Source organism: Heterodontus francisci, chromosome 42 (assembly GCF_036365525.1).
Source record: "Heterodontus francisci isolate sHetFra1 chromosome 42, sHetFra1.hap1, whole genome shotgun sequence".
Classification (NCBI taxonomy): domain Eukaryota; kingdom Metazoa; phylum Chordata; class Chondrichthyes; order Heterodontiformes; family Heterodontidae; genus Heterodontus; species Heterodontus francisci.
The window spans coordinates 29,714,055-29,728,989 of NC_090412.1; the positions used below are offsets into that span (position 1 = coordinate 29,714,055).

General features: G+C 43.4%; 1 protein-coding gene across 5 annotated transcripts in view; it reads right to left on the bottom strand.

Annotated features, from left to right (window-relative positions):
* The window catches only part of fam149b1 (family with sequence similarity 149 member B1), a 204,200-nt gene that overhangs the window by 6,338 nt on the left and 182,927 nt on the right, over nucleotides 1–14,935 (bottom strand). For 4 of the 5 annotated variants that reach the window (XR_010970903.1, XM_068020280.1, XM_068020279.1 and 1 more), the window contains one exon: nucleotides 576–710. Coding sequence is in view for 4 of the 5 variants with exons in the window: in XM_068020280.1 (XP_067876381.1) it covers nucleotides 576–710 (135 nt within the window). In the remaining variant the exon portion in view is untranslated. Of the gene's footprint in view, nucleotides 1–575; nucleotides 711–14,935 lie in introns of those variants that run through there. The other variant, XM_068020282.1, reaches the window with a different exon arrangement.

A 14,935-nucleotide genomic window follows, 5' to 3' on the forward strand; every position in this document is an offset into this window, starting at 1 on the left:
ATAAATCTCTGGTTCGATCCCATCTGGAGTACTGCATTCCGTTCTGGACACTGCACCTCAGGAATGATATATCAACCTTTGAGTTGGTGCAGCGCAGATTCACCGGAATGACACCAGAAATTAAAGGGTTAAGTTATGTGGACAAGCTGCATAGACTAGGCTTGTATTCCTTTGAGAATAGAAGATAAAGGGATGATCTAATTATGGTGTTCAAGATGAATAAAGGAATTGAAAGGGTAGATAGAGAAAAATGACTTCCTCCAGTGGGAGAGTCCAGAACAAGGGGGAATAACCTTAAAATAGGAGCTAGGCTGTTCAGGGGTGATGTCAGGAAACACTTCTTCATGCAAAGTTTAGTGGAAATCTGGAAAACTGTCTCCCAAAAAGCTGTTGCGACTGAAGGTCAATTGAAAATTTCAAAAGTTTGATCAGTAGATTTTGTTAGGCAAGGGTATTAAGGGTTACAGAACCAAGGCAGGTAGATGGCATTAAGATACAGATCAGCCATGATCTAACTGAATGGCTGAACAGACTCGAGGGGCTCCTGTTCCTAACCCTGTCCCACCACGCCCTACCCAATGATGTCTGGTCCTCCATCTTCTCTTCAGTTTCAATCAGTGAGCCAACGTGGCTGTGATGTTCTAACATATCGAGGTGCGAGGAGCTGGAAATACCCAAGCTGATCCCAGTCACTCCAATAGAATTAGAATCTGAAATAAATAAAACACAACCAAATTGAGTTACTTTAGCGGTTAATAGAGAGATACAGCACTGGAACAGGCCCTTCGGCCCACCGAGTCTGTGCCGACCATCAACCACCCATTTATACTAATCGTACATTAATCCCATATTCCCTACCACATCCCCACCTTCCCTCAATTTTCCTACCATCTACCTACAATTTACAATGGCCAATTTACCTATCAACCTGCAAGTCTTTGGCTGTGGGAGGACACCAGAGTACCCTGCGGAAACCCACGCGGTTACATGGAGAACTTGCAAACTCGGCACAGGCAGTACCCAGAACCGAACCCGGGTCGCTGGAGCTGTGTGGCTGCAGTGCTAACCACTGCGAAACTGTAAATATTTATTTACAGCTCACGCAATGGTTCTCAAACTTATTTGCCTGATGCCCTCTGAGAAATTTCTCAGCCTCTGGAGCCTTCCTGCAAAAGATGCTCATAGTAACTTGCTATTCCATAGCAGCAACTACACAAAGAGGGACTCCGAACCATAGGGAGGGGTGGAAGAGGGTCAGGAGGGGGCAAGATAATGGCTGAAGAGGACACCATATAGGTTTTTGAAGACAGGGCAGATCATTGACGGAGAAGCTGCTGATGGTGGAGTAGGAAATAAGAAGCAGGCTGGTGTTGCTGCACGGAGGGTGAACACAGGCACAGGGCTGGTCTTAGTGCATGGAGGGTGAACACAGGCACATGGCTGGTCTTAGTGCATGGACGGTGAACACAGGCACAGGGCTGGTCTTGGTGCATGGAGGGTGAACACAGGCCCAGCGCTGGTCTTGATGCATGGAGGGGGAACACAGGCACAGGACTGGTCTTGGTGCATGGAAGGTGAACACAGGCACAGGACTGGTCTTGGTGCATGGAGGGTGAACACAGGCACAGGGCTGGTCTTGGTGCATGGAGGGTGAACACAGGCCCAGCGCTGGTCTTGGTGCATGGAGGGGGAACACAGGCACAGGACTGGTCTTGGTGCATGGAAGGTGAACACAGGCACAGGACTGGTCTTGGTGCATGGAGGGTGAACACAGGCACTGGACTGGTCTTGGTGCATGGAGGGTGAACACAGGCACAGGACTGGTCTTGGTGCATGGAGGGTGAACACAGGCACAGGACTGGTGCTGGTGCATGGAGGGTGAACACGGGCACAGGGTTGGTCTTGGTGCATGGAGGGTGAACACAGGCACAGGGCTGGTCTTGGTGCATGGAGGGTGAACACAGGCACAGGGCTGGTCTTGGTGCATGGAGGGTGAACACAGGCACAGGGCTGGTCTTGGTGCATGGAGGGTGAACACAGGCACAGGACTGGTGTTGGTGCATGGAGGGTGAACACAGGCCCAGCGCTGGTCTTGGTGCATGGAGGGTGAACATGGGCACAGGACTGGTCTTGGTGCATGGAGGGTGAACATGGGCACAGGACTGGTCTTGGTGCATGGAGGGTGAACACAGGCCTGGAGGAGATCCTGGAGAGACTTTAAAAAAGGACAAGTCTCTTGAAGTCAATCCTCTGCAAGCCTGTGGAGTGGTGAGCTTTCGTGGCGATCAAGATACAACAGGTCACAACATTCTGGATGACTTTGGTCTGGTAACGGTAGAATTTGGAATAAAAACAGAAAATGCTGGAAATACTTAGCAGGTCTGGTAACATCTCTGGAGAGAGAGAAATGAGTTAATGTTTTGGGTTTGCTAGTGCAGTTAGGGAGGGTTTAAACAAGCTTGGCAGGCATATGGGATCCTGAATGTAAATTCAGAAGGGAGAGAAGCAAAGCTGGAAATAGAAGGCAGAAAATTAGTGAGTGAGTGTGAAAGGCAGAGGAAACAATGGCTCGAAAATAGACAACAAATGAGTTTGACAGTACTTAATGGTATATACTTCAATGCAAGGAGTCTAGTGAATAAGGCAGATACGTTGAGGGCACAGAGACACACTTGGAAGTATGATAACATAGGTTTAATCAAAACATGGACGTTACAGGGTTTTCAAATGAGACAAGAAAATATAAGATATAGAATAGAATATATGGAATACAAAAGCAGCGATGTAATGCTGGAACTGTATAAAACGCTGGTTAGGCCACAGCTGGAGTATTGCGTGCACTTCTGGTCACCACATTACAGAAAGAACACAATTGCTCTGGAGACACCGGAGGAGATTTACAGGAACATTGCCAGGGCTTGAAAGTTGCAGCTATGAGGACAGATTGGATAGGCTAGGGTTGTTTTCCTTGGAACTGAGGAGGCTGAGGGGTGACTGAATTGAGGGGTACAAAATTATGAGGGGTCTAGATAGAGTAGACAGGAAGGACCTGTTTCCCCTGGCGGGGAGTTCAGTTACCAGGGGACACAGATTTAAGGTGATTGGTAGAAGGATTAGAGGGGACATGTGGAAAAACTTTTCATCCAGAGGGTGGTGGGTGTCTGGAATTCACTGCAAGGATTGATGGTGGTGGAGGCAGAAACCCTCAATTGTTTTAAAATGTACCTGGACATGCACCTGAAGTGCTGTAACCTGCAAGGCTTTCACCAGGTGCTGGAAGGTGGGATTAGATTGGGCGGCTAGCTTTTTCAGCCGGCGTGGACACAATGGACTGAATGGCCTCCTTCTGTGCCGTAACTGTTCTATGGGTCTAAGAGGGGCATAAAAAAGGAGGGGGAAGGTCACAATATTGGTTAAAGAAACAATCACAGCTGTGAGGGGGAATGATATGCTAGAAGAATCATCAAAGGAGGTGATATGGGTTGAACTGGGGGACAAAAAAGGGACAATCATACTGCTGACAATGTATCAAACAGTCGGAGGGAGATAGAAGAATAAATACATCGACAAATTTCTGAGACGTACAAGAACGATAGAACAATAATAGTAGACGATTTCAACTACCCTAATATTAACTGGATAGAATCAGTGAAAAAGGTATAAAGAGAGCAGCATTCTTAATATGCATTCAGGAGAATTTTTTTAGTCTGTAGGCAGCAAGCTCAACAGGAGAAGAGGCAGTTCTGGACTTAGTTTTTAGGGAATGAAGCTGGGCAGGTGGAAGGAGCATCAGTGCGACAGCACTTGGCGGTAGTGATAATTATTTGGTTAGATTGAGTGTAGTTATGGCAAAGGAAAAAAGATAAACTAAGAGTAAAAGTTTTAAATTGTGGAATGGCCAATTTTACTAAGCTGAGATATGATTTAGCAAGGCTGAAAACTGAGGACAAGGGGAACCTTCTCTTGCTTCTTACAGGGAAGGGCATATTGTGGGACAGTCGGAGCAGAATGATCCAGTGCAAGAGGATTCAATGCCTGAAGAAGGGAGAGACTTCGCAGGAGAGGATCTAAACAGTCCAATAATAGTGAATAAATTAAAAAAAATTCAAGGCATTTAAGTTAGAAAGGGAGGAAATATTTGATAAGGTAATCGCAGCAAAGATAAAACTTCTGGTTCAGATGGATTGTATCCAAAAATACTAAAAATGATTGGGATGAGATAGCAGAGGCATTATTCTTTGTTCATTAATAATAATCAGAATAAGGAATAGTGGTAAAGGACTGACAGTGAGCGAATGTTATTCTTGCATTCAAAACAGAAGATAGAATTAGTCCAAAGAACTATAGAGCAGTTAGTATAATATCAGTGGTTTGAAAGATAATGCAATCCTTATTAAAATTGTAATGGAAACACAAGAAACACATAATCAATAAAGTGTAGTCAGCACATATTCGAAAATGAAGGCCATACTTGCCCAACCTTAGTGAAATCTTCGAATAAGTATCAGAAAATGTAGATACGACTAATACAGTAGATTTAATGTACATTTTCTAAAGGCCTTCAATGAGATACCACACAGCTAACTCATGACTAATCTCAAAGTGAATAGATTTAGAGAAGAGCAGCTGAATGGAGAACAAATAAAAACAAGAAATGCTGGAACCACTCAGCAGGTCTGGCAGCATCTGTGGAAAGAGAAGCAGAGTTAACGTTTCGGGTCAGTGACCCTTCATGGAGAACAAGTTGGCTATAAAAACAGAAAGCAGAGAGTGTAAAGGTATTTACTCAGAGTGTTGGAAGGTTGTTAGTAGTGTTCCACAAGTATCAGCTCTGGGGCCACAGTTATTTACCAATTGCATAAACGATGTGGACTCAGGAAGCAGAAGTACAAATTCAAAATTTGGAGACAAATCCAAATTGAGAGTATAGTTAATACATCGGAAGAATTGAATAAAAAAACCTGAAGACATGAATAATCATTAATAAACTTGCACAATGAATGTTAAAATTGTAAACAAATTTCTGTAGACCTAAGTGTGAGCTGCAGCATTTCAGTCGGAAGAATAAAGTTCCCAAATATTCCATGGAAAACAAGCATCTGAATTGGGTAGCAAGGAAAAGGCTTTCATCAGCAGATGTTCAAGTCATTTGATGCAGCAACACAGGTTAACCAGGACCATAAAAATGCAAACTAAACACTGGGGTTCATTTATAGAGAATGCAATTGAAAGACAAAGAGGTTATAATAAATATATATAGAGCCTTGGTTATGCCACACCTAGCGTACTGTGTATAATTCTGGTCTCCATATTGCAAAAACAATGATAGTGAGACACTGTAGAAGGCGCAAATATTTTTACAGGGATAATACCAGAAGTGAAAGATTGTAACTATCAAGGAAGGTTAAACAGATTGGGGCTCTTTTCTCTATATAAGGGAAGGCTATTCTGCTATTCTAGGATATTCTGCCTCAATTCCATTTTCCCACCCGCTCACCATGTCCCATGATTCCCTCAGTGACCAAACATCTGTCTGTCCCAGCCTTAAAAATATTCAAAGATGGAGAATCTATAACCATCTGAGGTAGAAAATTCCAAAGTTTTACAACACAATGAGTGAAGAAATTCCGCCACATCCCAGCCCCTTATCTGTGCCCCGTGTTCTAGATTCTCCAGCCAGGGAAAAAAAACCTCTCAGTGTTTATCTTGCCAAGCCCCTTCATAATTGTGAGATCACCTCTCATTCTTCATAGCTCCAAAATGCACAGGCCCAATTTACTCAGCCTCTCATTTTTGGACAACACAATCATCTCAGGGACCAATGTAGTAAACCTTTACTTTATTGCCCCCAAGGCAAGTATATCCTTCCTTCAGTATGGAGACAAAAACTGCTCACAATACTCAAGGTGTGGTCTAACCAAAGCCTTGTACAATTGTAGCAACACTTCCTTATTCTTGTATTCCATTCCATTGTAATAAAGGCTAACATGTCATTTTGGAAGGTCGAATTTGAATGCAGAATACAGGCTTAAAGACAGGATTCTTGGTAGTGCGGAGGAACAGAGAGATCTTGGGGTCCATGTCCATAGATCCCTCAAAATTGCCACCCGAGTTGATAGGGTTGTTAAGAAGGTGTATTGTGTGTTGGCTTTCATTAACAGGGGGATTGAGTTTAAGAGCCGCGAGGTTATGCTGCAGCTCTATAAGGCCCTGGTTCGACCACACTTGGAATATTGTGTTCAGTTCTGGTCGCCTCATTATAGGAAGGATGTGGAAGCTTTAGAGAGGGTGCAGAGGAGATTTACCAGGATGCTGCCTGGACTGGAAGGCATGTCTTACGAAGAAAGATTGAGGGAGCTAGGGCTTTTCTCATTGGAGCGAAGAAGGATGAGAGGTGACTTGATAGAGGGGTACAAGATGATGAGAGGCATAGATAGAGTGGATAGCCAGAGACTTTTTCCCAGGGTGGAAAGGGCTATCACCAGGGGGCATAATTTGTAGGTGATTCTATGTTCGATGTTCTATGTCATTTTCCTTCCTGATTGCTTGCTGTACCTGCAAAATAATTTCCTGTGTTCTTTGTGCAAGTAGCATCAACACTTACAGGTTTCACAGCTTTAAAATTTCTACTTCTTTCTTGTTGCCAAAGTGAATAATCTCACAATTCCTGACATTATACTCCACCCGTCATCTTTGTTGTCCACTCGCTTAACCTGTCTATATTTATTTGCATCCTCTTTGTGTCCTCCTCACAGCTTACATTCCCACCTAGCTTTGTACGGTCAGCAAACTTACATACATTATTCTCAATCTCTTTGCCTATGTCATTAATTTAGATTGCAAACAGCTGAGGCTGAGGAAGGAGCTTGATCGGATGGAGGGGGAAATAGTGGCCTAGTAATCCAGTGGCCCATGCTAATGTCCAGGGGATACAGGTTCCTACTACACCATGGCAACTGAATTTGAATTCAAAAAAATAATAAATTCAATTAATTCATACAAATCTGGAACTGAAAGCATCGATTGTCATAAAAACACCATCTGGTTCACTAATGGCCTTTAGGGATGGAAATCTGCTGTCCTTACCTGGATTGGCCTACATGTGACTCCAGACCTATAGCAATGTGATTAATGCATTTTTGAGCTAATGCATTTTGGGAGGACTAACAAGGCAAAGAAATATACAATGGATGGTAGGACCTAGGAAGTACAGAGGGTCAGAGGGACCTTGGTGTACTCGTCCATAGATCACTGAAGGCAGCAGCACAGATAGATAAGGTGGTTAGGAAGGCATATGGGATACTTGCCTTTATTGAATAGAAGAGCAGGGAGGTTATGATGGAGCTGTATAAAATGCTAGTTAGGCCACAGCTGGAGTACTGTGTACAGTTCTGGGCACCACACTCTCGGAAAGATGTTATTGCACTGGAGAGGGTGCAGAGGAGATTCACCAGGATGTTGCCTGGGCTGGAGCATTTCAGCTATGAAGAGAGACTGAAAAGGCTAGGGTTGTTTTCCTTGGAGAAGAGAAGGCTGAGGGGGGACATGATTGAGGTGTACAAGATTATGAGGGGTATTGATAGGTTAGATAGGAAGAAACTTTTTCCCTTAGCGGAGGGGTCAAGAACCAGGGGGCATAGATTTAGATTAAGGGTAGGAGGCTTAGAGGGGATTTGAGGAAAATTTTTTTTCACCCAGCGGGTGTTTGGAATCTGGAACGCACTGCCTGAAGAGGTGGTGGAGGCAGGAACCCTCACAACATTTAAGAAGTATTTAGATGAGCACTTGAAACGCCATAGCATACAAGGCTACGGGCCAAGTGCTGGAATATGGGATTAGAATATTTGGGTGCTGGATGGCTGACACAGACACGATGGGCCGAAAGGCCTGTTTCTGTGCTGTAAAACTCTATGACTTTAAAAGTGGACTGGAAACAGACACTTGATGGTACCTCAGTGTCATGGAGCAGTGGGAGGTATTCAAGGAGGAGATATTGAGGGTTCAGAACAAATATGTTCTCACAATGATGTCAAAGAACTTTCAGAGTAGGACAAAGCAAAAGATGGAAGCTTATGTCACATACTGAGCTCAATACTGCAGAAAGCCTAGAAGAGGATAGAAAGCACAGGTGTGAAATTAAAAAGGAAATTAGGAAAGCAAAAAGAGGGCATGAAAAATATTAGCAAATAAAATCAAGGAAAACGCAAAGATGTTTTATAAATACATCAACAGTAAGAGAATAACCAAGGAAAGTATAGGGCCTATTAGAGGCCGACAAATAACCTGTGGATGGAGATGGCAGATGTGGGCATGGTTCTGAAATGAATACTTTGCATCTGTCTTCACAAAGGTGGATACGATGCAGACATTGTAGTTAAAAAGGAAGAGTGCAAGATACTGGATTGGATAAACATAGCGAGAGAGGAAATATTAAGGTGTTTAGCATCTTTGAAAGTAGATAAGTCACCAGGCCTGGATGAACTGTATTCCAGGCTGTTAAAAAGAGAGGAAATAACAGAGACTCTGACCATCATTTATCAATCCTCTTTGGTTACAGGTGTGGTGCCAGAGGACTGCTAACATTGTACCATTGTTCAAAAAAGGAGAAAAGGATAGACTGAGCAATTACAGTCAGCCTAAACTAAGGTGGGCAAATTATTGGACAAACATTCCATTACAGTAATGTCATTTAGAAATGCAGGGATTAATCAAGGACAGTCAGCATAGATCTGTTAATGAAAGGTCATGTCTGACTAACTTGATTGATTTTTTGAGGAGATAACAAGGAGGGTCAATGAGGGTAACACATTTGATGTAGCCTACATAGATTTTGGCAAGGCTTTTGATGACATCCCACATGACAGACTGTTCAGAAAAGTAAAAGCCCTGAGATCCAAGGGAAAATGGCAAGTTGGATCCAAAATTTGTTCAGTGGCAGGAAGCATAGGGTGTTTTTCTGACTGGAACGTTGTTTCCAATGGGGTTCAGCAGTGCATGGTACTAGGTCCCTTGCTTTTTCTGGTGTATATCAACAATTAAGACTTAAGTATAGGGGCATTATTAAGAAGCTTGCAAATGATACAAAAATTGACTGTGTGGTTGCTAGTGAAGAAGAAAGCTGTAGACTGCAAGAAGATAACAATAGAATGGTCAGGTGGGCAGAAAAATGGCAAATGGAAGTCAATCCAAAGAAGTATGTCAGGGTATGATAAGACAGAAAAGGAAAGCTCAAGTCAGACACCGAGAACTCAATACGACAGAAAGCTGAGAGGTGTATAGAAAGTGGAGGAGTGAAATCAAAAAGGAAATTAGGGAAGCAAAGAGAGGGCATGGAAAAATATTGGTCAGTAAAATCAAGATGAACTCAAAGATGTTTTATCAATACATTAAGGGGAAGAAGTTAACTAAGGCAACAGTAGGATCCATAAAAGACCAAAAAAGTAACCTAAGCGTAGAGGCAGAAGATGTGGGCATGGTTCTTAATAAATACTTTGCGTCTGTCTTCACAAAAGAATGGGGGCGGTGCAGACAGTGTAGTTAAGGAGGAGGAGTGTGAAGTACTGGATGTGATAAAGATAGGGAGAGATGAAGTATTAGGGGAATTAGCATCCTTGAAATTGGATAAACCACCAGGGCTGCATGAAATGTACCCCAGGCTGTTAAAGGAAGCCAGAGAGGAAATACCATCATCTTCCAATCCTCATTGGATACAGGTTTGGTGCCGGAGGATTGGAGGTCTGCTAACGTTATACCTTTGTTTAAAAAGAGAGTGAGGGATAGACCGAACAATTACAGGCCAGTCAGTCTAACCTCGGTAGTGGGCAAATTATTGGAATCGATTCTGAGAGACAGGATAAACTGTCACTTAGAAAGGCATTAAACAGGAAATTCGTGACGCATGCGATAAAGGAACATCTGTAATTATGGGTGGCTTTAATCTGCATATAGATTGGGCAAATCAAACTAGTCACAATACCGTAGAGGACTGTATATGGGATGGCTTTCTGGACCAATACGCTGAGGAACCATCTGGAAAACAGGCCATCCTAGACTGGGTACTGTGTAATGAGAGGGGAATAATTGACAAATCTAGTGGTGTGAGACCCCTTGGGGATGAGCGACCATAATATGATAGAATTCTTCATCAAGATGGAGAGTGACGTAGTTGATTCTGAGACTAGGGTCTTGAATCTTAATAAAGGAAACTACGAAGGTATGAGGTGCAAATTGGCTATGATGGATTGGGAAACGTTACTTAAAGGAATGACGGTGGATAGGCAAGTAAAACGGGAAAGGTAGCCAAACCATGGCTTACAAGGGAAATTACAAATAGTATTAGATCCAAAGAAGAGGCATACAAATTTGCCAGAAAAAAACAACAGACCTGAGGATTGGGAGCAGTTTAGAATTCAGCAAAGGAGGACCAAGGGATTGATTAAGAAGGGGAAAATAGAGTATGAGAGCAAGCTTGCAGAGAACATAAAAACTGACTGTAAAAGTTTCTATAGGTATGTTTTTTTTAAATTTATAGTTACAGCACTGAAACATGCCCTTCGGCCCACCGAGTCTGTGCCGACCATCAACCACCCATTTATACTAATCCTACATTAATCCCATATTCCTATCACATCCCCACCTGTCCCTATATTTCCCTACCACCTACCTATACTAGGGGCAATTTATAATGGCCAATTTACCTATCAAGGTGTGAAGTGAAAAAGATTGGTGAAGACAAATGTAGGTCCTTTACAGTCAGAAATAGGGGAATTTATTATGGGGAACAAAGAAATGGCTGACCAACTAAATGCATACTTTGGTTCTGTCTTCACAAACGAGGACACAAATATCACAGGGGAACACAGGGTTTAGTGAGAGGGAGGAACAGAAGGAAATCAGTATTAGTAGAGAGATAGTGTTGGGGAAATTGATGGGATTGAAGGCCGATAAATCCCCAGGGACTGATAATCTATACCTCAGAGTATGAAAGGAAGTGGCCCTAGAAATAGTGGATGCATTGGTGATCATCTTCCAAGATTCTATAAACTCTAGATCAGTTCCTACAGATTGGAGGGTAGCTAATGTAACCCCATTATTTACAAAGGAAGGTAGAAAGAAAACAGGGAATTATAGACCAATCAGCCTGACGTTGGTAGTGGGGAAAATTCTAGAGTCCATTATCAAAGATTTTATGGCCGAGCACTTGGAGAACATTGGTAGAATCGGACAGAGGCAGTGTGGATTTACGAAAGGGAAATCATGCTTGACAAATCTACCAGAATTCTTCGAGGATGTAACTAGTAGAGTTGATGATGGGGAGCCAGTGGATATGGTTTATTTGGACTTTCAGAAGGCTTTCGACAAAGTCCCACATAAGAGATTCGTGTGTAAAATTAAAGCGCATGGGATTGGGGGTAGTGTATTGCGATGGATAGAAAATTGGTTGGCAGACAGGAAATAAAGAGTAGGGATAAATGGGACTTTTTCAGAATGGCAGGCAGTGACTAGTGGAGTACCACAGGGATCGGTGCTAGGACCCCAGCAATTCACAATATTTTTTTTTAGAGATACAGCACTGAAACAGGCCCTTCGGCCCACCGAGACTGTGCCGACCATCAACCACCCATTTTATACTAATCCTACACTAATCCCATATTCCTACCACATCCCCACCTGTCCCTATTATATATATTAACGATTTAGATGAGGGAGCGAAATGTAATATCTCCAAATTTGCAGATGACACAAAATTGGGTGGGAGGGTGAATTGTCAGGAAGATGCAGAGAGGCTTCTGGGTGATTTGGACAAGTTGAGTGAGTGGGCTAATGCATGGCAGATGCAGTATAATGTGGATAAATGTGAGGTTATCCACTTTGGAAGCAAACACAGGAAGGTAGATTATCTGAACAGCTATAAACTGAAAGAGGGGAATATGCAACGAGACCTGGCTGTTCTCGTACACCAGTTGCTGAAGGTAAGCATGCAGGTGCAACAGGCGGTAAAAAAGGCAAATGGTATGTTGCCCTTCATAACGAGAGGATTCGAGTACTGTAGCAGGATGTCTTGCTGCCTTGGTGAGGCCACACCTGGAATATTGTGTGCAGTTTTAGTCTCCTTATCTGAGGGAAGGATGTTCTTGCTATAGAGGGAGTGCAGCGAAGGTTTACCAGACTGATTCCTGGGATGGCAGGACTGACGTATGAGGAGAGATTGAGTCGGTTAGGATTATATTCGCTGGAGTTCAGAAGAGTGAGGGGGGATCTCATTGACGTCTATAAAATTCTAACAGGATTTGACAGGGTAGATGCAGGAAGGATGTTCCCGATGGTGGAGGAGTCCAGAACCAGGGTTCATAGTCTAAGGATACGGGGTAAACCTTTCAGGACTGAGATCAGGAGAAATTACTTCACCCAGAGAGCGGTGAGCCTTAAGGAGGTGGAAGTCCCGCCCAAGGTCAATTAAGGACCTGGGGAATGAAAAATCCTGGTGTTACTCCCCAGGCCAGATGGAGGTAGAATCACCACCGACGTTTTCGGCCTTGAAGTAATTGGTAGAGGATTGGCGGGGAGTTGAAGAATTTTTTTGAATCGGAGGTCATGAAAAGTCATTGGCAAACAGGATTAAGGAGAATCTCAAGGCTTTTTATACGTATATAAAGAACAAGAGGGTAACCAGGGAAAGGGTTGGCCCACTCAAGGACAGAGGAGGGAATCTATGTGTGGAGCCAGAGGAAATGGGCGAGGTACTAAATGAGTACTTTGCATCAGTATTCACCAAAGAGAAGGACTTGGTGGATGATGAGTCTAGGGAAGGGAGTGTAGATAGTCAGGGTAATGTTGTTATCAAAAAGGAGGAGGTGTTGGGCATCTTGCAAAGCATTAAGGTGGATAAGTCCTCAGGGCCTGATGGGATCTACCCCAGAATACTGAGGGAGGCAAGGGAAGAAATTGCTGGGGCCTTGACAGAAATCTTTGTATCCTCATTGGTCACAGGTGAGGTCCCGGAGGACTGGAGAATAGCCAATGTTGTTCCTTTGTTTAAGAAGGGTAGCAAGGATAATCCAGAAAATTATAGGCCGGTGAGCCTTACGTCAGTGGTAGGGAAATTATTAGAGAGGATTCTTCGGGACAGGATTTACTCCCATTTGGAAACAAATTAACTTATTCGCGAGAGGCAGCATGGTTTTGTGAAGGGGAGGTCGTGTCTCACTAACTTGATTGAGTTTTTTGAGTAAGTGACGAAGATGATTGATGAAGGAAGGGCAGTGGATGTTGTCTATATGGACTTCAGTAAAGCCTTTGACAATGTCCCTCATGGCAGACTGGTACAAAAGGTGAAGTCACACGGGATCAGAGGTGAGCTGGCAAGATGGATACAGAACTGGCTCTGTCATCGAAGACAGAGGGTAGCAGTGGAAAGGTGTTTTCCTGAATGGAGGGATGTGACTAGTGGTGTTCCGCAGGGATCAGTGCTGGGACCTTTGCTGTTTGTAGTATATATAAATGATTTGGAGGAAAATGTAGCTGGTATGATTAGTAAGTTTGCGGACGACACAAAGGTTGGTGGAGTTGCGGATAGTGATGAGGATTGTCAGAGGATACAGCAGGATATAGATCGTTTGGAGACTTGGGCGGAGAAATGGCAGATGGAGTTTAATCCGGACAAATGTGAGGTAATGCATTTTGGAAGATCTAATACAGGTGGGAAGTATACTGTAAATGGCAGAATCCTTAGGAGTATTGACAGGCAGAGAGATCTGGGCGTACAGGTCCACAGGTCACTGAAAGTGGCAACGCAGGTGGATAAGGTAGTCAAGAAGGCATACTTGCCTTCATCAGTCGGGGCACAGAGTATAAAAATTGGCAAGTCATGCTGCAGCTGTACAGAAGTTTAGTTAGGCCACACTTAGAATATTGCGTGCAATTCTGGTCGCCACACTACCAGAAGGACATGGAGGCTTTGGAGAGGGTACAGAAGAGGTTTACGAGGATGTTGCCTGGTCTGGAGGGCATTAGCTATGAGGAGAGGTTGGATAAACTCGGATTGTTTTCACTGGAACGACGGAGGTGGAGGGGCGACATGATAGAGGTTTACAAAGTTATGAGTGGCATGGACTCAGAGTGGATAGTCAGAAGTTTTTTCCCAGTGTGGAAGAGTCAGTTACTAGGGGACATAGGTTTAAGGTGAGAGGGGCAAAGTTTAGCGGGGATGTGCGAGCCAAGTTCTTTACACAGACGGTGGTGAGTGCCTGGAACTTGCTGCCGGAGGAGGTGGTGGAAGCAGGTACGATAGCGACGTTTAAGAGGCATCTTGACAAATACATGAATAGGATGGGAATGGAGGGATACGGTCCCCGGAAGGGCAGAAGGTTTTAGTTTAGTCAGGAATCAAGATCGGCGCAGGCTTGGAGGGCTGAATGTTCTGTTCCTGTGCTGTACTGTTCTTTGAGTTTGATGGGGATCTGGATCTCACTGCCTGAAAGATGAAGAAACCCTCAGCGCATTTAAAAACTATTTGGATATGCATTTGAAGTGCTGTAACCTACAAGGCTATGGACAAGAGTTAGAAAGTGAGATGAGACTGGATTGCACTTATTTGGCTGGCGTGGTCTGAATGGCCTCCTGCTGTGCCCTAAATTTCTATGATTTTATATAATGATAGTATTTATGATAACAGCTTTTCTATTTGATATCTTGTGCAATACAACCCAATATTCCAATTGATTTTGCTACCATTATATAAGAGGTGCTGTCTGTGTCTCATGAACCTGAATCCCCAAATCCCTCCAATCTTCCACATTACCCAACACTCAACGTTTAATCATTACTTTAAAAAAAAATCAAATTGTATCTCACATTTCTGTTTTTTTGCCCATTCCACCATCTTACAAATATCTCAGTTCAGCCTATAATTTTTTTTCAATTCAGTTCTGAGGTG